Raw genomic sequence first — 20,753 nt, 5'->3', positions numbered from 1 at the left:
AGTCTGAGCTTTTTTTTTATTTTTATTTTTTTTTTATTTAAACAATATTGTGACTTTTTGTATCGTCAACCTTCCCACAATATAATTAGCGCATCGTGACCTTCGTATCGTAATGTTTGGATATCGTTACATCCCTAATATCTAATAATGTACATACATACAACATACATACATACAAGATGTACAATTAGCACTTTACTCAATCAGTGGTTGGGGAAACTGCAATAGTGCATAAACACAGGCAATGGGACAAATGTCATCAGCTTTAGTGGCGTATCATGCAGGGCCGGTGTCGGTACCATATGTGTTCGGCCTGCCAGATCCATTCGGGGGCCTTCGCGTCTGGTCGGCGCTTGCTGATGACGTCAGTACAGCAGGCGAGCAGTGTCAAATGTGTTCACGTTGGTTTGGTGTCCGAATTTTGCAGTCGTAATGATTATAGGAACACATTAGCACGTCAGGCTACAGGCGAGCTAGGCGGTCGCCTAGGGCGCCATCTTGTGGAGGGGGCGCCAAATTGCAGAAAGGAAAAAAAATAAAATTTTAAAAACACAAACATAAAAAGCCCCCCCCCCTCGTGTTTTCTAGCATAAAATGTTATATAGCAAATATATTTTATTGAGTTCCTTTTTTTTTTTTATTACTTCTATTTCAAATAAATGACTGTGAGTTCACGACCTGCTGTCCTGGCGCCCTGAACCTGACCCGCTGCTGCCGCTTACAATGAATGAAAGGTAGGGGGAGGGGTCGTATATCATCTCGGAGTGTAGTGGCAGCACTTTAGAAAGATAGATAGATGGTTGGCACACTTGTGTTGTTTATACATTGACATCGACAACAATGAAAAGGTCCAAGCTTTCAAGTGCTGCATTAAGAAAGCGGCGAAAGGAGGAGGAGGAAAAACGGGCCCAGGGTAGAGGTATGTATGTCGGTCAATCATCATTGTTTATAAAATAAACACGAAAATAGCGTTAGCTTCTTAGCTTGCTTGTAACTTGTTTACTGCACCATTACATCCATGCTAGTAGATACTTTGCACACGCTTGGGGCAACGCTTGCTGAGTTTAAACTAAAACAGCCAGTAAGTCCAGATACCTGCAAATGGATTTGCACAAGTCATTGTTTCACATAACCACATTAATTTATTAATTTATTGAAAATAAGAATTATGTGCTGGTTTAATGTAAACATCGATATAGTAAATGCTTTTTTTTTTTTTTTTTTTTTTACTAGATGCGCTGAGAAAATATTTGCAGCCACAACAAGCACCTGCAGAAGCTGTGGTAAACAATCCTTCAGTGTCATCTTCACCAAAGGCTACTGAATGTAAGTGCATGGATGGTGCATTTAATACAAACAGCCATAATTTCTGACATTGTATTCTATCATAATGCAAATGGATTTGTTTTCCCTGCTTTAACACCAAAATAATTTGAAGTGATGTATTTTGTTTAATGTACAGCTGAAGCAACAGCCAGTCAAACACCAATCAGCAGTACTTTGAGTGACACAAAGCTCGATCTTCTAGATCCAGGTGATTATTTCAGTTATATCAGCTATTGCTGCATCATGTACAGTGCTCAGCATATATGAGTATACCACCTTTGAAAAATGTAAAGATTTTGTTCAATATCTCCCCGCGACCCTTGTGAGGAATAAGCGGTCAAGAAAATGGATGGATGGATGGATGTTCAATATCTCAATAAACATAAGAACAATTTCCAAAATATTGACAAAATGTTTTCTGTAGAATACGCACTTGACTCACAACATGAAAGTAAGGTTGTAATAGGATGCATAGATTACAAAATCTTCAATTTAATCAAATTAACTAATGCAAAAAAAAAAAAAAAAAAGCAACCCACAACAAAAACGACTACATCTAGTATTTTCTATGAGCTCCATGACTGTTATGGGTAGCAACATGTCTGCTAGGCCTGGAATTAACAAGCCTTTTTCTCGGGGTCTACTTATTTGTGCAATATGTACTCTAATAAATTTAAAAAAACAAAAAACAAAAAAAAAACTCTTAGCAGAGATGCAGTCATTTCCTTCCTGGCCAAAATCCAATATGTCAAGCATGGAACTTTTAGTTTTTCTAGAGGAGAAAAAACTTAGAGAAATCTATCCCAACATGTGGGTAGCACTCAGAGTGGCCGCTACCATACCAGTGACTGTAGCATCAGCTGAGAGATGCTTTTCCAAGCTTAAACTAATAAAAACCTATTTAAGGTCTACCATGTCACAAGAACGGCTAACTAAAGTGGCACTTATCAGCATCAATCAAGAAGTATCCAGGCAGCTATCTTTTGACGCACCAATTGATGCCTTTGCTGCAAGGAGGTCCCGGCGTGCACTATTTTAAGTATTTGCCGTTATGTTCCTAAGTTATTTAGTGAAGTTTTTTTGCACACTATTCACATTATCTGTGAATCACCTTATTGCCAAAGTTTTACGATATATCAAAGTTTGTATATTGATACATTTACTATTTTTTGTATCTTACACAATTATTAATGTACATAGTGAAAACATTTTGAGGTTTTAAATACTGTCATTTTGCAAAAATTGCAATAAAAAGTTGCATTGCATTGTACTTCTGTTATTTTTCTTATTTTTATTTGTTTGTGGAATTTGGTATTTATTGTGTGGTGTGCTATTAAATATAATATATCTATATTTTTTTTTTGTGTGTGTTTTTTTTTATGGGATTGGGGGGGGCTACCATGTACATTTTCGCCTAGGGTACCAAATCATGTAGGGCCGGCCGGCCCTGGGCATATGTACACAAGCCCGTGATTGCCGTGGGCGTCGTAGTCCTCGTAGTGAGGCAGCGAAGGCCAATCCGGCTGGTACGTCGTCGTGCTGTACACAAATGCCTCTGTGACACCCCCCGCCGCAGACCTCTCCTCGTCGTCAGCCTGCCCCAGCCACTCCTTCACTATCAGCGTCACCAGAGTTCGCTGATATAGGGTGGGAGTTTGTTCAAAGTCATCCAGGAAATTTAGCAAGCGCTCGTCCACTCTGTACAGCTCGCCGTGAACCTTTTGACCCTGACCGGGGAGGTTGAGGAGGAAAGGGATGTTGTTCTCGCCAGCGATCACTAGGGGGAACCTTTCAGTCGTGACGGCAGAGGCAAGCAACTGTGCGGTTCCAACGCTCTCGTTTAACATGCGGAAGTGATTCGGCTGTCCTCTCTTCAGAGTGCCATAAACGAAGACTCGAGCCATGATTCGGGAAAGGCGACTTCTGAAATGACAAAACAGTACACAGACACCAAAATTATTTGTATTCTGTATTGCTCTATAGGTGACAATAACTTGCACTCTACTGATACGGACTGTTAGCTATCTAGATACTCGTATTTATTTACAAAAAAAAAAAAAAAACTGAAGTAGAAGTACTAATTCAACTGTTGTACTTAAGTCCATTTCAGTATGTATTTTTTAGCATATGTTAAAAATAAAAAAAAAAAGTCAATTATGTACAACCAGAAGTATAACTAGCATTGGCTCATGTTTTATTCAACGGGTTCCGAATAACTTTACAAAAATATATATATATATAATAACTTTGCAAATATATATATATATATATATATATATATATATAGAGAGAGAGAGAGAGAGAGATGCTACACTATACTGTATTATAATTGAGAAATGGCCCCTGCCTGTTTTTCAGATAAAACTTGTAACTCCAGACGTATGGAGCTTGCCATAAGACAAGTTTGCCATGAATCATCGTTGTAACCGAAAACATTAAACAAATCTCAAAGACCATGGATGGGGAATATCTTGCTTCTCCAAATTTGTTGCAGCATTATTGTGAAAATGTCCAAATTAGTCCTAATCCAATCCAGTGTCATGTAGTGTGGCCACCATTTTTTTCTAGAAAGGAGTTCAGAGCTTCACAGTTGGACAATTTCACTTAGGGGTATATTCACTTTTGTTGCAAGCAGTTTGGATGGCTAAGTGGTAAGTACTTTTCTTTTTTTTTTAGGAACTGTACAATGGCTACATGGTAACAAAGTGTCAAGTCTTTCGTTTTGTCCCATGACAAAATATAATAAAATATTGACAAAATCTGACAGTGTTCACTTTTGTTTGCAAGATACTGTTAGTGTACTGGTTTGATTGGGGATTAGTATGTGTGTATATATTGATTATTCTGTCTTGTAGAAAACCACACAGACATTATTTTTAAGAACTGGCGTCAAGTACAGAGCCTGTTATTCCTGACCCGGAACCGGCGCCTTATATAAAATATCTTCACCAACGACACGTAGTTAAACTATAGCAGCGTGTACCTTGCAAGATGCGTGGCCAAGAACGTGAATTGATAATGACACCGAAAAGTACTGAAATACAGGGAGGATCGGATCGTTTGATTCTTGCCGCAGACGGGAATTTACACAACTGACCCAGTTCGAGTTTCTCCGTAGGACACGTTTGATTGGACAGCTCGGTCACATCGATTGCCAGAGGCTTTACCCATAGAACTGTAACAACTCCGTGTGCGCTAAATCGTATGTCGGCTTTGTCGCCATATTGTATGTGGCAGAGTGAGTCATATTTCATACAAGTGAAAAAATGGAGTGGGTGGTGACCCCATATTCCATCCATTTTCTTGACCGCTTATTCCTCACAAGGGTCGCGGGGGCTGCTGGCGCCTATCTCAGCTGGCTCTGGGCAGTAGGCAGGGGACACCCTGGACTGGTTGCCAACCAATCGCAGGGCACACAGAGACGAACAACCATCCACACTCACACGCACACCTAGGGACAATTCGGAGCGCCCAATTAACCTGCCATGCATGTCTTTGGAATGTGGGAGGAGACCGGAGTACCCGGAGAAGACCCACGCGGGCACGGGGAGAACATACAAACTCCACCCAGGAAGGTCCGAGCCTGGACTCGAACCGGAGACCTCAGAACTGGTAAGCGGACGTGCTAACCACTCGACTACCGTGCCACCCGTGACCCCATATTGAAAACTTAATTTGAAATCCTAAATTTAACAAGTTTAAACCCTACTTTAACCCTAACTGTAGTTTAAAACTCTAATTTGCAACCATATGTTGTTTAGAATCTTAATTTGAAACCCTAATCCTAATTTGAAACTAGTTAAAACCCTACTTTGACATTATTGAGGTTGGTGGGTTGTGGATGGAAGTTTTCTCAAGATAATGTCCCTCAATTTCACTGTCGACTTGGCCACATCCTCTGCATGCCTATTGCCCCTGCATAAAATGAGAAGCTCTACATTTGTAGAAACGAAGTTCTTCAACTGACTTTAACATAGTTCCATGCCAGACTGTCAGACCACTGACTGTAGCTTTTTTTTTTTTTTTTTTTGTGAACAACTACGATAGGTTCCATAACAATCCTCGAATAGTCGGGGGCGGGGGGCATTGTACTGTTAGCAATCAGCTACACACTGGGGACACTCGAATAGAATAGAATGGTAACTTAAATTTCACCGGCACTACGTTTTTGGTGTGTGAACCTTATTATCCGCCCTGACGAGCTCACTCGGCGCACGTTATCAAGCGCTCTAGTTTACGTTAGCCAATGAGTGCCCGGAGATGCGTGCAGTATTGAGTGGCTGCTGCTGGGTGGGCAGCTACGAGCGATCCTAAGCAGCTAGTATGGCGGAGCAGGGCAGTTTGCTCGAGTTGGACGGGCTAGAAAAACGGTTGCGGTCACTGATAAGCTCTTATTCAAGTGACGGCTTGCGGGGAGACAGCAAAACGTTCTGTTCTGACTATTGTAAGGTAGGTAGTCCGCGTCGTTGACACATTTGTTGTACGAAGGCTTTAGCTTGTATGTTAGCTTACTCCCCTCCCCCAGAACTGGATGGCTAGCTTTTAGCCGTTATGTTTGTGAGCGTTTACAGTCCGTGCCATTTAAAACACAGACATGGTATTGGAACGAATGTTAAAGTCACTGCAATACAAACCTAAAAGAAACGCCAATTCAGGTGTTATTGTGGCGAAGTCTGTTTTGTACAGTTAGCCTGCTACTAGCCTGAGCAAGCGAGCACGGAATTACTAACAAACTTCGTCAAATGTTTACTTGGCGCAGGAATTGGCAGTGGTTTGCACTTGGCATGTACAGATTTACTGCATCACCAGGCCCAACAAATCCTGGTTATCGATACATTTTCAAATAGTTATCAATTAGCCAAACTTTGTAATCTGTTCACGATAACTGCTCATTCGATTTGATTTAGGGGCTGGTGAGAATTCGTAGATTGATTCATTTTGCAATAAATCACATGTAACAGACTGAATTGTCTAAATCGGGATTTTAACTCTTCGTTTCCCAGCCATTACTGACCGAGCCAACACCATTTTATACGAGGAACATCATATATGTCATTATATTATGTAATATAACATAGGGACTTTTTAATTTTAAATTGTCCAAGTGCTTGGAATCTTAACAGCAACAATAAATATCCAATTTCTGCAGATGCCCTTGAAAGCGGATTATTTTTGTGTTGCGTCAAAATAAAACATTTGATTTTACTTTGGAAAACAGTGATCAACATTTTTGCCTCTTTTACTGACAGTATTATGAACCAAACCAGAACCTGAATTATTAAATATTTTTGTTTGTGAATTTTCTGCACATCCTATTTGAAATACTGTACATTAATGCCCTGGTTTTGAATAAAAGGGGATGAAAATTAAAGTTTTTTTTTAATGTCAATTTACGATTAAACAACATAATTGACAATTAGTTATTTAAATATTTTCCTATAGCCTTAATTTTATTTATTTAACCTTTTTTTTAATCCAGATAAGGCAATTGAGATTGAGAACAAATTTTCCTTTGCAATGCTGACCTTTCTGCAGTCAACAGAGTAAAACAAGGCCAAATAAAAGGAAATACAAATAAAGTCATTTACAGCAAATTATACAAAACCCACAAAATAATAATAATCTAATCATAAATTACTAGACAGAATCTCCAGTCAAAAAATACACCATAGCTTCCTTCACCCAACCTTTAACTGTTAGAAGACGAGCATCTCCTTTGACTACTATGATGGTTCCAAGATCATAGATGTCGCAATGTCCATTGGCCAGCAACACGTAAACAGAAGGATTGGTTCAAATGATCTTGTCCCATCTAGTCATCTCAGGCACCCGTTCACATCTCCGGCTTGTACTTGGCAGATAGAAATGAAGCTGTACCTGGTTCTGCTCCTCGCAACCATACCATTGGAGACAGTTCAGCAGCGACAACATTCTACAACCAACAAATTGCTGATTGCAAAAATGAAACCTGTTAAGGCTCGATATATAGTGAACCCCTATTTGATATTTGTGAGGGATAACCAGGCACCGTGCCCTGCTGTGTATAGTGGAAACGTGAATAATTTATTACCCTCCCTTAAAGGATTTGTATTTACCTTTTAGATACGACAAGATGGCAGCAAACCACTTAGAACAGAGGATTTTAAAACATCAATGCCATTCTTATCGTATGTACGCAATCATGAACCCATGGTACATAAACAATTGTATGTTGGCAGTTATATTATTCAACATAAACTGACATTACATCACTCAAGGGCAAACAAATATGCACATTTGCATTTTACCTGAAGTTGGTTAACTCACATTTTGGCATACTCACAATAATAATTGTTGGAGAATTCAGGCACATTGAAATAGCTCACTTCAAAGCTCTAACATACTTGAGTTTCACTTGTCAGTTATTACCCCTTTTAGTGGTGCAAATACCCACCGTGAACCAAACGTATTTGTCAATGATCAAATAAAAGTAGAAGAATTTGATGACGATGATTAGTTGTAGTAGACATGCATATGATGCATTACTGCTGGTGGTCACATTCGTTATGCATCATAAAGAATATGTGGCAAAAGAATTTACTATTTAGGGCCAAGCGGGATTCTACCGTTGGCCTCAATGCGGCATAGGATTCTAGTTAAGGTAAACCATTTCAAATTAAAAATGAAACCTTTTGTTCGAAGTGGAGGTTTCAACTCCAACCAGAACGTATTCTGCCAACATGATTAGGGAACGGGGATTTTGGGTGCCAGTCCGAGCTCAAATTTTAACATATACAAGTCACACCTGAGTACAAGTTGCAGGATCAGTCAAATTTGGGGGGAAAAAAGTGACATAGTCTGGAAAAAGAGGATTGGAAAATTTCTTGCAGCACCCCTGATAGTCTCTCATACCAGATTTGGTTGCCCACAGCACCATGGTTGAGAATCACTGGACTAAAACCTCATCTGTTTTTCTCTGTATGTTCATGAAGCTGGTGGAAGAGTACGCTTCTCGCTGGCAAATGCCACTCCCTCGACTCAGGATCCTTGAGACGGCACTGTGCCACTTCACTCGGGCCTCATCCTCCTTCACATCAAGCTGTGATCACGTGCATCGCACGCTCAGTAGTTTGGCTTTGTAAGTGCACTCACTTTTCTTTACATATAAACTTGAGTCCGTTCCATTACTCCAACGTGGATTTTTCCTTCCCAACTGAAGATGTTGCATAGGAACCTCTGATGTGGTATACACTAAAGGCTGGCATTTTCTCAGCAACCTCCATTTTTTTCAGGTTTGCAAGAAGTTTTAGTAATAGTTTTAGAATTTCAATCAGCATTGAAAAACCTTTTAACGCTTTGGTGGTGGTGGTGGTGGTGGTGGTGGTGGTGGTGGTGTTTTTTTTTTTTTTTTTTTTTTTAATTGTTGTATAAATGTTTAAAAAAAAAAAAAAAGAAAAAAAAAAAAAAAGAGGAGCTTTGCTTTGCAGACGCACCTGACCTGAGTTCACCTTTTAAGATTCTTAAGTGTTAACCCCAAATGATAACAGTTAACATTGACCTAGATACGGCACCAGAAGACCATGAGCACATTCACAGACTATTTTTCCTTGTTTAGTTGAATTTGTATTGTCCAAGTGCAGGTGTATTTAACTTCACTGATTTCCCACATATCCCGATTCATCATCCAAAATGAAGACCTTTTTGTGTAGAAAATTTTTGTGACCTACTTTTTCTTTGATCTTCACGCAGGAGTGTTTTTGAGTTGCTGCTTTTCTTTGATGAGCAAGATTTCCACGAAGAGCCATTGAAACACTTCTCTGTTAAATTCCAGGTGACTGACTGAAATTTGAACACACACACCATCCAAATAGCCGTTTCTGTTGCTTGTTGTAGGCTGAAAACATTTTTGTATTGATTTAGAGATAAACGAGACAAGCAAATACCATTTCAGCTATTGTTTCCAAATATTTCTATCTCGATCTGTTACTTGGCCTAGAAGACAGCACCTTTTTTTGTGTGAAGTTGTGATGCCGGGATTTGGTTTTTCGATTTATTATTTATCTACCTCCACGCTAGGGGTGTTAAAAAAAATCGATTCGGCTCAGAATTGTTCATTCGGTATTCGGATTCAACGGATTCAACGTCTTATCATCATTGCCTTTTTTTTTTTTTTTGTGTGTGAACCGATTTTTAAACTTCCATTTTTAATGGAAAAATATTCAACAAAACGTCTGACTTCGGGTTAGGATTCACACCTTGAGCATGGAAGAATGTTATATGAACGGAACATTAAGCCTTAATATTTTATTTTAATGCTGTTCAAACATTAAACAGATTACAACCTCTATAAGATAAATAAATAATACATTTTCATATAAATCTTACACTCTACAAGCTTACTGATTAGTATTTTCTAAATTTGAATGAAAAAAAAATCGCAACAATCGACTTATAAATTCGTATCGGGATTAATCGGTATGGAATCGAATCGTGACCTGTGAATCGTGATACGAATCGAATCGTCAGGTACTAGGCAATTCACACCCCTACTCCACGCCATTTCTTGTTTCAGATTATTTCACTTATCATGGTGGGGTTTTCTTAAACAGAAATGAAAACTGAAATGTTAATCTCATGTCTCCAATTCATCTTTCGTCAAACTCATCCATTCAGTCTACAGCAAAGAATAAAGGAATAGGCATCACACTTCAATACTATTTGAGGGGTGTCTGTGCTGTATATCTTACAGAATCAGTCTTGTGAATGTCAGCAATTTTCTTAACACTGTACATTACTATAAATGATTAATAGATAACACATTATTAAGCTGTCTTGCGTTTTTTATTTTTTGTAGGAATGCCATGTTGCCCTTTTAAGGCATCAGAATGTTCACTTACTTAAGGTTGAGCCTTTGCTTCGTGTAGGAGGTGCTTGGGCCAGTATAACCTTGAAGCAAATACTCAGCGAATCCAGTGTACCTCAGAATGAAGGTAGATATTTATTGTCACTTGTGTCACATCATTTGCCCTTTTCCCCATGTTAATTGAATTCTTATTTTGCTTATACAAAATGCACTCTGCAAATACTGTTGTTGTTTTTGTCTTTTTTGCCGCCATGCATTGTGAGGCTTTGCATCTTAACCAAATAAATGTTTTGCTCACTCTAAATCGCTGATGAAGAAACAAGAGCCTGTATAACACTGTTACAATTAATGAGCTCCTTTACCTAAATGTATTCATAGTTAAGAACCGGCATACTATTTATAACTGAGAAACCTTGTGTGTGTTTTTTTCCCTTCTTTTTCTCAGTGGACAGGTTCCTCAGCTCTGAGTTGCCAGTGTTCTTGGAGCTTCGGGTGCGCTACCTTCTTTCCTGTGAGCGCGTCAGTGAGGCTTTAGCCCTGGCTAAGTGTTGTATTCGTCATCCAGCGGCAGGGAAACACTTGTTCTTCCTCCAGGTCTACCTCACATGGCTTTACAAAACGCAATATAATCAGCTGCTGAAAGAGGTAGGTTGGAAAGGAGGCGGGCAGTTGACTGTTAATGGCTCCTTGCTGTCCTTTAGCTGTACCAGGATTATTTAGTTTTTTTTTTGTTTTTGTTTTTTTTAGCTCTAATCTGAAATATTTCTTTCAGGTTGTTGACCTCACTGGTAAAGATGCAGTGCACATCATCTGCAGTTTAGAGTATGAAGTAACAAATGAGATGCTGTTAGCCCTCTGCCAGGTGTTCCTCTCCCAACAACTCTGCAGGGGAGACATGTACTACTTATGGTGGGTATATTCAAATTCATTTTTTATGTTGTAATGGTGTACAAAAATCCCCTCCTTGTGCCCCTGTGCAGGGAACTTGTTTTTGTATGGAGTCAACTTCATAATCGGCTGAATACTTCCAAACAAGCTTTTCGAGAGGAAAGCCGTCAGCTAATGCTATCTGCCACCAACGTCAACTCAGTCTTCCCATTTGTCAGAGTTGTAATACAAGAGGTGAGAATAGTCCAGATCTAAATGTATTGATTATTTATCCAAATCACAAGTTCTGATCCTCTCATGCACCTGACTATTTTACAGATCTTTGTGTTTCTGTCTTTTTAGCTAGGTGAAGACGGGGTCCAGTTTTGCGTGGAGCTTTGCACAGATGCCTTGAAATCTTGCCTCCCATGTGACATTCTCACCAAGTCGCTGATCTACAAAACTATTGCTGGCCTGCTCCCCAACGATCTGGAAGTGTGTCGGGCATGCGCGCTCCTAGTCTTCTTCTTGGAACGAACTGTGGAAGCCTACAAGATGGTGCATTTCCTCTATATGCTTCCCGACCAAGACTACCATGTCGAACACAGTCCCATCAGAAATCAAATCCGATTTGAAACACTGCAGGTAAAGCACTATTTCCATCTACATTTTTTATTAGGGCCCGACCGATAAGGCCTTTTTTTGAGGCAGATGCTTCAAGTAACATTTAGAAGTATTACCATCTAATTAGTTTTAGCAACAGAAGTTTGTCATTTGTTACTGGCGCCATTTTATTCAAATGTGGTGTCTTGTCTTTTTTTTTAAATGTATTTAAACATTCGTCAAACATAAAGGTCAAGTAGAACAATAAGTAAAAAATAGAACAGACATTCAAGATAAAGATGAAGAAATTATAGAGGAAAGGAAAATAAAGTAGGAAAAAAATAGATACAAAGATTGAGAAATGTAATGCTGCAACATGCTTGGGCATGATGGTTTATACGTATAAATGCAATCGTTCATCGTTGTCAGTCTTTTTTTTGTTTGTCAGAGTAATGCATTGTCTGAATTTGCTATGAAAGGCAGTTGAAGCATGGCTTTTTTTTCAAGGAATTGACTGCAATAAATGTTTGAATGAATATTTTAACATATTGCGGTGTGTCAATCTGAACACTGGGGGGCGTCACTTGATGACATGCATGACTTGGAAAGAAGACGAAACAAAGCATCATATCAAGTGAATACGTTCACTTCCTCCATGAGTTGTACCCTGGCGTTGCTTGCAAAAAAATAAAAATAAATTGTCAATTGACAGAATCACCCATTGATACAAGTACACATATTGATGGAATCAATGTTATGATATAGTTTTCTGTGAAGTAATAATTGAATTAAGACCTTGATGATTGATATGTCTAAAATGTATTTTGGAGATGGGGTTTAATATGCCACGGCTTCAAACCGTCAGCCTTTGTTCCCCCGGATGTTGTAAATGATGTTGTCTTTTGCAATAATATGCCCGAAAGGAAAAATAAATGATGATCATGATGATGATGATAGAAATGATAATAATAATAGAGATCATTATCTTTTTTTTTTTCATCATTCATCATCAGCCAATTTGCCAATGATTTTTGTTGTAGTTAATGGTCGGGCCCTAGTATCTGTGAAATGCGATAATTTGCCAATGTATATTTTTGTTGTTGTGTGTCGGCAGGTCTTGAAGAAGGACCTTCACTTTGACCCAGAGTTTTGGAACCTTGTTGCTTTGCGTGCCAATTGTTTGAAACTGATGAATGAGAAAGTAGTTGACGATTCCCTCGAACTTATGGAGGAAACATGGGTCCCAAATTACTGTGCCAAAGAGTTTTCTTTTGTTGAAAGCACATCAACAGGAAGTACTGATGATGGAATAGCAAAAAAGCCTAATAATAATGATGGACATAAAGAAATTATCTCTGCGGAAGCACCCAAAAAACTCAAGTTGGGCCAAGGCAAAACAGGACTGAATGATAGCAATGCTGTGAAAAAGGCTAACCACAGGTCACGATATACAAAGGAAGCATCATCTCAGCCTTCGAGGCGTTCATTTTGGCAGCTTGACAGGATACATGACATACGGTCTGGGCAGCTAAGACGAGTTACGCGACTATCCGAAAAAGATCGTCCAAAACGAAGGATTCAAAAACCTAAATGGCTACTGGAAGATTCTGGCAATCTGCAAGAGTCGAGGCGTAAGAAACATAGTTTAAGACATCTAAGGGTCCATCGGTCGTCTGCCCTCAAGAGGTCCGAAAATGGGCAGCTCAAGAACAGCACCCAACCTAAGGTGCCTGTAAACTCTTGCACCAAGCATGAGAGAGGATTTCCACTGGACTCTGTTGAACCAGCATCTGCTCCACAAATAATTCTGGAGCTGTCGCTGCCAGACAATGAGTTGATGGGAAATTTCACTGAAGATTGCAACAGACAGAAAAGCTGTCCTCCGATGCTCTTTTATAAACAAACATTAAAACTTCCTGATTCCTCCCATCCTGTGAAGCTGATGAGTGGAAAAGAGGTCATCCTTAGAGCAAGGGATGCAACTATGCTTGTGCAGCTTTTACATTGTTATGCTCGCAGGCCCAAAAGAAGGGGTAATGGGTCAAATATTCATGGATCGGTATCAACAATCACACGCTCATCTGCACATGCGAATCCCCCCAAAGAACCACAGAGAGGGCTTTGTGAAAAACCTAATGCTGAGACACGGGCTGGTTTGAGCTCGGAGGATGCAGATGCAACTAAACATCCAGAACCACCGAGCCCAGTTTTACAGTTGCCAGCAAAAGAACTTTTAGAAAACGCAGAGATTAAAAAAGTGGTTTCTTCTGACAAATTCGGTGTATTAAAGGGAACAGAAACTGATATTTTAGATAAAACTGCTCACTCTACAAACACAGACCAAGTCCATACCACAGTTAAATCCATAGAATTCAGTGATGAACCTTCTGTTGAGATGAAGGTGATTTTTGCTTCACAAAGCCCTCCAGTGGGGAAAGTCAGACAACAGCCCACTACAGCTTCCACTGAGGTTTCTCAGACCTGTAATCCACAAAGCAGTGAAATAGAAGATACTGAATACACCTCATCAGCCTCCGGTCCATTAATTATTCCAAACGCTGACTCTCCATGTCACATGCCTCTCGAAGATAAACCAGCTGCTGTGAACATAGATGAAGAACAAAATAACCCAAAGCCACTTTTCCCTCATTCTGAAAATGGTGAAACATGTATTGAGAAGGCCAAAGATGTCACGGAGGATTCACAACATGAACAGTCTAACCATGTTGACATTTCAGCCTTAGCAACAAAAATAGTCACTCAGATGACTCCTGTTGAACTTCCTCAAGACATGGAGAACTGCAAACAACCCACAGACACCGATTCCAAGGAATCAGTGCTTCAAAATACAAGCAATGTTGTAAACGCCTCCAGTCATACAGTGCCAGAACCATCAACCACTGGTAATATGCAAGGAAATGATCACACAAGATCAGCCGATGAAGATGGCGATGATGACTTTGAGGATGATGAAACAATAGAAACAGAGGAATCCAGGTTGGAGTACTGCTGTACTTATTGTCAAAAAGATTTTAAGGGCAGACGTGTAGTAATACATGCTATGTTCCATTTCCGTAGGGATGAATGTATGTTTTGTGGGACCAAGTTCAAAGATGACCTACTGGCTATGATGCACTTGTCTGATCATATTGACAAGCTCAAAAGAAGCAAGGCGTTAGCCACTAACAAAGCTCAACAAACCGGTGTGTCAGAGACCAAAGATTTATCCCAACCTAAGACCTCTGCCAAACCTAATGTTCCCAACAGGCTGTCTGACCATCACATTAGTATGAGGCTGAGGAAGTCCTCTGTCTGTAATAAATCTGTTAGCCATCCAGAAGCACACTTGCTATTAGAATCAAGAAATTTGCGATCAAATGACAAGCCAGTCGATAGTCATTTTGTACAAACAAACAAACAAAATGAGTGCAATGACATCAAATCTCCCGACCACAAGGTAAATGGACTTAATGGCACAAAGAATCAGTTTGACCAAATGAAACGGACCAACTCAAAAGCTGAAGACAAGCAGACACCTCTAACACACAGTTCTAAAGACAAAGCAGGCAACTGCAAGGTGAATCACATGATGCCCAAATCTTGTGACTCCTTTGCATCACTGGTTCAGAAGAGGAAACACATTGAATGTTTTAAGGATGATGTAAACAAGGACAAGAAGGTCATTGAGGAGAAAAGGGTAGAGCATTTAGAGAAAGTTGACTGTCCAGCAGATGGATGTACTTGGTCTATGGACCTTTCTAAAAACCGTGTTGCTTTCCTCTACCATGCTCTGGACCATCACTACGGTGACATCAAACCTTTAGAGCTGTCCTTTAAAGTCACAAGCAACAAATGCAGTATTTGCAAGAGAGTATTATGGAGTTTTGAGCATTTTCAGCATCATGTGGAAAGGCATCGGCTCAGTCCTCGGCATCCTTGTCTTCACCTTGGTTGCACTGCCAGATTCAAAACCGGAAATGAAATGAGACGACATGCCAGAAAACACAGTCCACTGCAGGCAGTGTGCTGCTTACCTGGTTGTTCTAAACTATTTATTTGTCTCTGGGCACTGAACCTTCATGAAAAAGAGCACTATACTTCCAAACCCACCAAGCCAGTACAGACTGTGGACATGCAGACTGACGATAAATCTAACTGCATGCAGGTAGAAGCTGTAACCTCTGCTATGAAAGGGACTTTTAGCCAGTCGCCTCGTAAATTAAGGCATGCATCTTATGACACAACAGCAGAAGTTGCCAGTGTTCTTCCTCCCAGTGTAAAATCATTTGTGGTGGAAGAAGAGCTGAAAACGAGAAGTGAGTCCAAGCATTCAGTTTTAAAGAATCTCTCTAACAAGGACACCGCCACACAGTCCAGTAGTCATAGTTTGAATCTGAGGTTAAGAAAATGTCAAACATCAAAGGTTAATCAGGTGGCTACCAAAGGTCTGGGATTACCTTTCATTAAACACAGAAACAAATTGAGGCATAACCTCAAGAAAAAGCAGGTCAATGCTAACCAAACTGAAATGGTCCCTAAAAGAAAAAGAGGCCGACCACGAAAGTTTAAAAAAGCAACACATGATGATAAGATGACCAAGAGCCAAAACAGTCAAAGTCTAAACAGTGAAATCCCAGATGGTTCTGAGACAACAGTGTCTTCAACGGTTAGCAACAAGTTAGACATTAAAGCAACACAGAAGCAAGTCAACAATGCTGGCAGGATGACTGAAATGATACACCAGAAATCAAAGTCCAAAAAAAGTGTGAGTGCGAACACCAGGAGTAGTCGTGTTGAACGGAAAATTTCCTTGGACAGAAGCGCTCCTCTAACTATGGCATCTCAGAGTTCAATGGTCCATGCACATAAATTAAGAGTTATTAATTTGAGGAAACGCTGTGCTTCAAAAGACAGCGAGTCTTCAGGAGCCAGTAGGGCAAAAACGAGAAGGGTTGCACTCAGAAAAGGTCCCCACAGAGAGTCTCAATTGCCAGCAGTTTCAAGGGAGCCCGCATCGTTAACGTTTGATGTAGCCGAGAGGTCTGGCGATAAAAAGGTAGTGAAAACGCATTCTTCCATAAGCAGCCCTACTGATGGTGCTCCTGCTGTCACTCCAGTGAATATGAAGAAGACTGTAACTGAAAAGAAGAAATCAGAAAAGACACGTCATTGGAAGGTTGCTGGTACAAAAAAATCAGATGCTACAGTATGCTCCAATTTTGAAAAAAAGCCCAACGAAGAACCTAAAAACGTGATAAGAGAGAGCACCGGTTCTACCACGTTCAATTTGAATACAACGTCAAAGGAGAAATCTTCAGATGTGACAAGTGAAGTCTCCAGTTCCACCACAACCAATTTGAGGGGAACATCCAAAGAAGAACCTTCAAATTTCACTAGTGATACCTCCAGTTCCACTTCGACCAATTTGAAGCAAAAGTTTGTGGAAGAACCTTCAGATGTGACGAGTGATGGCTTCAGTTCCACCACGGACACTTTGAAGCAAAGGTCTGTGGAACAACCTTCAGATGTGACGAGTGATGGCTCCAGTTCCACCACGGACACTTTGAAGCAAATGTCTGTGGAACAACCTTCAGATGTGACGAGTGAGTTCTCCAGTTCCACCACAGTCAATGTGGAGGAAGAATCAATAGAAGAAACTTCAAATGTGAACTGTGATGGCTCCAGTTCCACCACAGCCAGTTTGAAGCTAAAGTCTGTGGAAGAACCTTCAGGTGTGATGAGTGATGGCTCCAATTCCACCACAGCCAATTTGGAGAGAGAATCAATTGAAGAAACTTCAAATGTGACAAATGATGGCTCAAATTCCACCACAGTCAATTTGGAGGAAGAATCAATAGAAGAAACTTCAAATGTGACCCGTGATGGCTCCAGTTCTACCACGGCCACTTTGAAGCAAAGGCCTATGGAAGAACTTTCAGATGTCACGAGTGATGGCTTCAGTTCTACCACAGCCAATTTTGAGAGAAAATCAATGGAAGAAACTTCAAATGAGACAAATGATTTCTCCAGTTCCATCTCCTCTAATTTGAAGAGAAAGTCCAAGGAAGAATGTTCAAATGAGACAAGTGATGACTCCAAGTCTAACACATCCAATTTGAAGAGGAAGACAAAGGAACAACCTACAAATGTCACTAGTGATGGCTCCAGTTCCAACCCAGCCAATTTGAAGAAAAAGTCCAAGAAAAAACCTTTAAATATGACAAGTAATGGCTCCAGTTCTACCACGTCTAATCTGAAGAGAAATTCCAAGAAAAAATCTTCAAATGTGAGTAGTGATTGCTCCAGTTCCAACACGTCTAATTTGAAGAGGAAGTCAAAGGAAAATCCTTTAAATTTGAAAAATAATGGGTCCAGGTCAACAATGTCAACTGTTCAAGCTGAACAGACAGCACACAAACGTACTTCAAAGTCAAAATGTATGCAGGTTAGGAGAAACAAAGCGGCTGCCAAGGGAATTAAAGAAGGTGAAAGAAAGTCAAGCAAGAAAAGGCCACCTCCAGTCCAACGTACTGCAAAACTAGCAACTGAGTCTAAAACTGAAGCTTCAAAGGGCAGTGAAGTGAAGGTCGGCGAAGTGGACAATTGTGCTGGAGAAAAGGTACATGAAAATATAACACCTGTGTGTGCCGAAGACAGTTGTGGTTACTTGCTGAAAGCAGGGTTCATAAAAGTTTGTGAGAGACCCACATTTTCCATCGACACTCTGGCCGAGTACGGAAAGAAGCACATGCGTGCGCCTCCCACGGCCTACCTCGACGAGAAGTACACCGCCATGCCCAAAAGAAGGAAGGTGGCGACGCCGCCTGACTTTTCGCCTGAGGAGGATCCCGTTACTGCCACTCCACAGAAACAACGGTGTGCAAATTGCTTCATGACGTTCAACTGTGCAGAAGAGCTGCAGAGTCACCTCCAGCGCTGCTCCAACCTCTTTGGCTTTGACTCCGATGACGAGGGTGAGTTGAGATCATTCCAGAATATTTGTGAATAATCAGGGTACTTCCAAGTGACATAGGAGTGAGTGACAACTGTTGAAATTCTGCCAAAACCTGTTTGGTGTTGCAGCATTAGAAATAATATATATATATATATATTTTAAATAATCCAGCAGAACCTGTAAGTGAAGAGGTTAAATAGAGTGCATGTTGTAAATGGTTGTACAGAAAACTAGAAGGGTTTGAACCCACTAGATGACATATCGACTTTACCACTGCGCAATGACGGTTCTAGCTTGGGGTTGTAGCACGATATTTGTCAACATGGACGCCTTGCTGAAATCAACAGGTTGTTGGGTTTGCACAGCAAGTTAGCGACGGTGACTCAACAAGACAAAATAATAACTAATGTACAAGTGCCCATCCTGTAACAATGAAAAATAGATGATTTACTGTAGCATCTGATTAGCAGAGGCAATGAAGACAAGTGGTGGTCAGTCAATAACTGTGTTTTTGTAAAACTTAATAATTAATGTTGCCCATGCAAGCATTAAACTTGTTTCATTCAAAAGTCAGCTTTGCTGCAACAGACATTCGTAGTCCTCTTCCTCCTTACACTGGTCCCACCCCCCGACTAACTCATCCAATCAAAACATCACAGACACCTTAATTTTCAATTCTAATGATAATTGATGGGCTGCAGCATTACAGAGAAGATCACAAGACATACTAGACACTTGAGAAGCAAACCATCTGTCATCTGGTTTGTGCAAGGCAATTTCACACAGGTATGTAAAAATGTTTGGTTGGGTTGGTTTGTGTAATTTAGCAAAACATCGTGACTAGCCTGATATCTGCAGCGCACTATCCATTTAGCCGTCAAAAGAACGCGCCTTGTGCCATAAATCCGAGCAGCAGTAAAGTCCTTCAGTGATCGTTATTTATGTCTGAATTTCCACCATGTTTAGATTTGAGTCAACTGAAATGTTAATTAGGGCTGACGTTCCGTCTACCTTCGAAAGCAATTTACCTCAGGTATCATCTTCCTTTCAGCTGACACTTATAAATTACAGGCTGCGGTAGAGAAGACGACTGACATAATCATTCAAGCCATTGACTCTGTTCTGTAAATCACTCCATCTAGTTTCAATGGCATAGAAGAGTTATGTTTATTATTTACTTCATCAGAGAAAGCTCAGGCTTTTGCTGCCTGCAAGTACGTATGACGTTATAGTGAAATATCCTGAGTCCCTCTCTGCTATTGTAACTAAACTAAACCAGTATCACTTGTATTCTTTACGTTGCAGGAAATAGTTGAACTACCCTGACGTGATTCCAAGTGAGTGGACCTTGTGGATGCAGAACTGAGCGGCCTGTGGAAACTGTGGGATGGAGATAGGTCCACAGGACCTCTTCAAGACTTAATAGATGTACAGACTAAAAGCTATATTCGTTAACAAAGCCCGGGAGCTCGCCAATGAGTTAAAGGACTACAGGAGCTCAGTTAGTTTGTACTGAAGTGCCTGCCCTGGATCCACACATTTCCTGCTTCATCGGAGTCTGTACCCCACTCTTAACACATGGACAGAACTGCCACAAGGATACTGTTTCCCCATCAGTAAGCCATACAAAGGAATGCTTTGTTTGCATTTTGAACTCTTGTCATAATCTACAAGCTCAAGTTATTAACATTGGACAAATGCAGTTTCAGTTTGTAACAGCTGGGATAGGCTCCCAGCACATCTGTTTCTGAGAATGAATGGATGAATCTCATATCTAATTTTGGTGCTGCCAGTAGGGGTCAGCAGGCACTCGAGTTTCTGAAGTTTTTCTTGCCCTAATAAGTTAAGTTTGCTTCGCTGCACAGGTTATTTCATTGTCATTGAACAGGCATGTCTCTGCTACAGTATAAACATTGCCCTGTTGTTTTTCAGGCTTCCTTCAACGAATAAGACATTGCAACGAATAAGACAATGCAGAACCACAGTTTTAACTATTTGCAGGAAGCTGCAACAGGTTCTATTTATTTTATTTTTTATATTGTAAATATTAGAGTTTAAATTGCTTATGTCAGGGTTTACTGGAGCAGAGTTTATATTTGTTTTTGGAGAAAATAAAAGAAGTTCACATTATTGGTTCTGTTTTTATCACTGCAGACTTAA

General features: G+C 40.2%; 2 protein-coding genes across 3 annotated transcripts; one reads left to right on the top strand and one right to left on the bottom strand.

The window, feature by feature from the left end:
• Positions 1-654: 654 nt before the first annotated feature.
• LOC144014938 (gamma-glutamylaminecyclotransferase-like) lies at positions 655-4,441 on the bottom strand. The gene is made up of 2 exons (XM_077515232.1): positions 4,310-4,441; positions 655-3,249 (listed from the first exon to the last, which is right to left on the bottom strand). The coding sequence occupies exon 2, from the start codon at positions 3,228-3,230 to the stop codon at positions 2,754-2,756; it is 477 nt and encodes a 158-aa protein (XP_077371358.1). The 5' UTR covers positions 3,231-3,249; positions 4,310-4,441; the 3' UTR covers positions 655-2,753.
• Positions 4,442-5,570: 1,129 nt separating this feature from the next.
• Positions 5,571-20,723, top strand: LOC144013688 (uncharacterized). 2 transcript variants are annotated; one of them, XM_077512824.1, is made up of 10 exons: positions 5,571-5,775; positions 8,298-8,443; positions 9,055-9,136; positions 10,160-10,295; positions 10,614-10,813; positions 10,941-11,077; positions 11,149-11,290; positions 11,399-11,680; positions 12,753-18,612; positions 19,899-20,723. In XM_077512824.1, exons 1-10 carry the CDS (start codon positions 5,650-5,652, stop codon positions 19,907-19,909), a joined length of 7,122 nt encoding a protein of 2,373 aa, XP_077368950.1. In that variant the 5' UTR covers positions 5,571-5,649; the 3' UTR covers positions 19,910-20,723. The 2 variants fall into 2 exon arrangements, with proteins under 2 accessions (XP_077368950.1, XP_077368951.1); XM_077512825.1 differs by lacking the exons at positions 5,571-5,775; positions 8,298-8,443 and adding an exon at positions 8,516-8,597.
• Positions 20,724-20,753: the final 30 nt, after the last annotated feature.

This window comes from Festucalex cinctus, chromosome 2 (genome assembly GCF_051991245.1).
Source record: "Festucalex cinctus isolate MCC-2025b chromosome 2, RoL_Fcin_1.0, whole genome shotgun sequence".
Taxonomy (NCBI): domain Eukaryota; kingdom Metazoa; phylum Chordata; class Actinopteri; order Syngnathiformes; family Syngnathidae; genus Festucalex; species Festucalex cinctus.
This window is presented reverse-complemented; position numbering and strand designations above follow the sequence as displayed.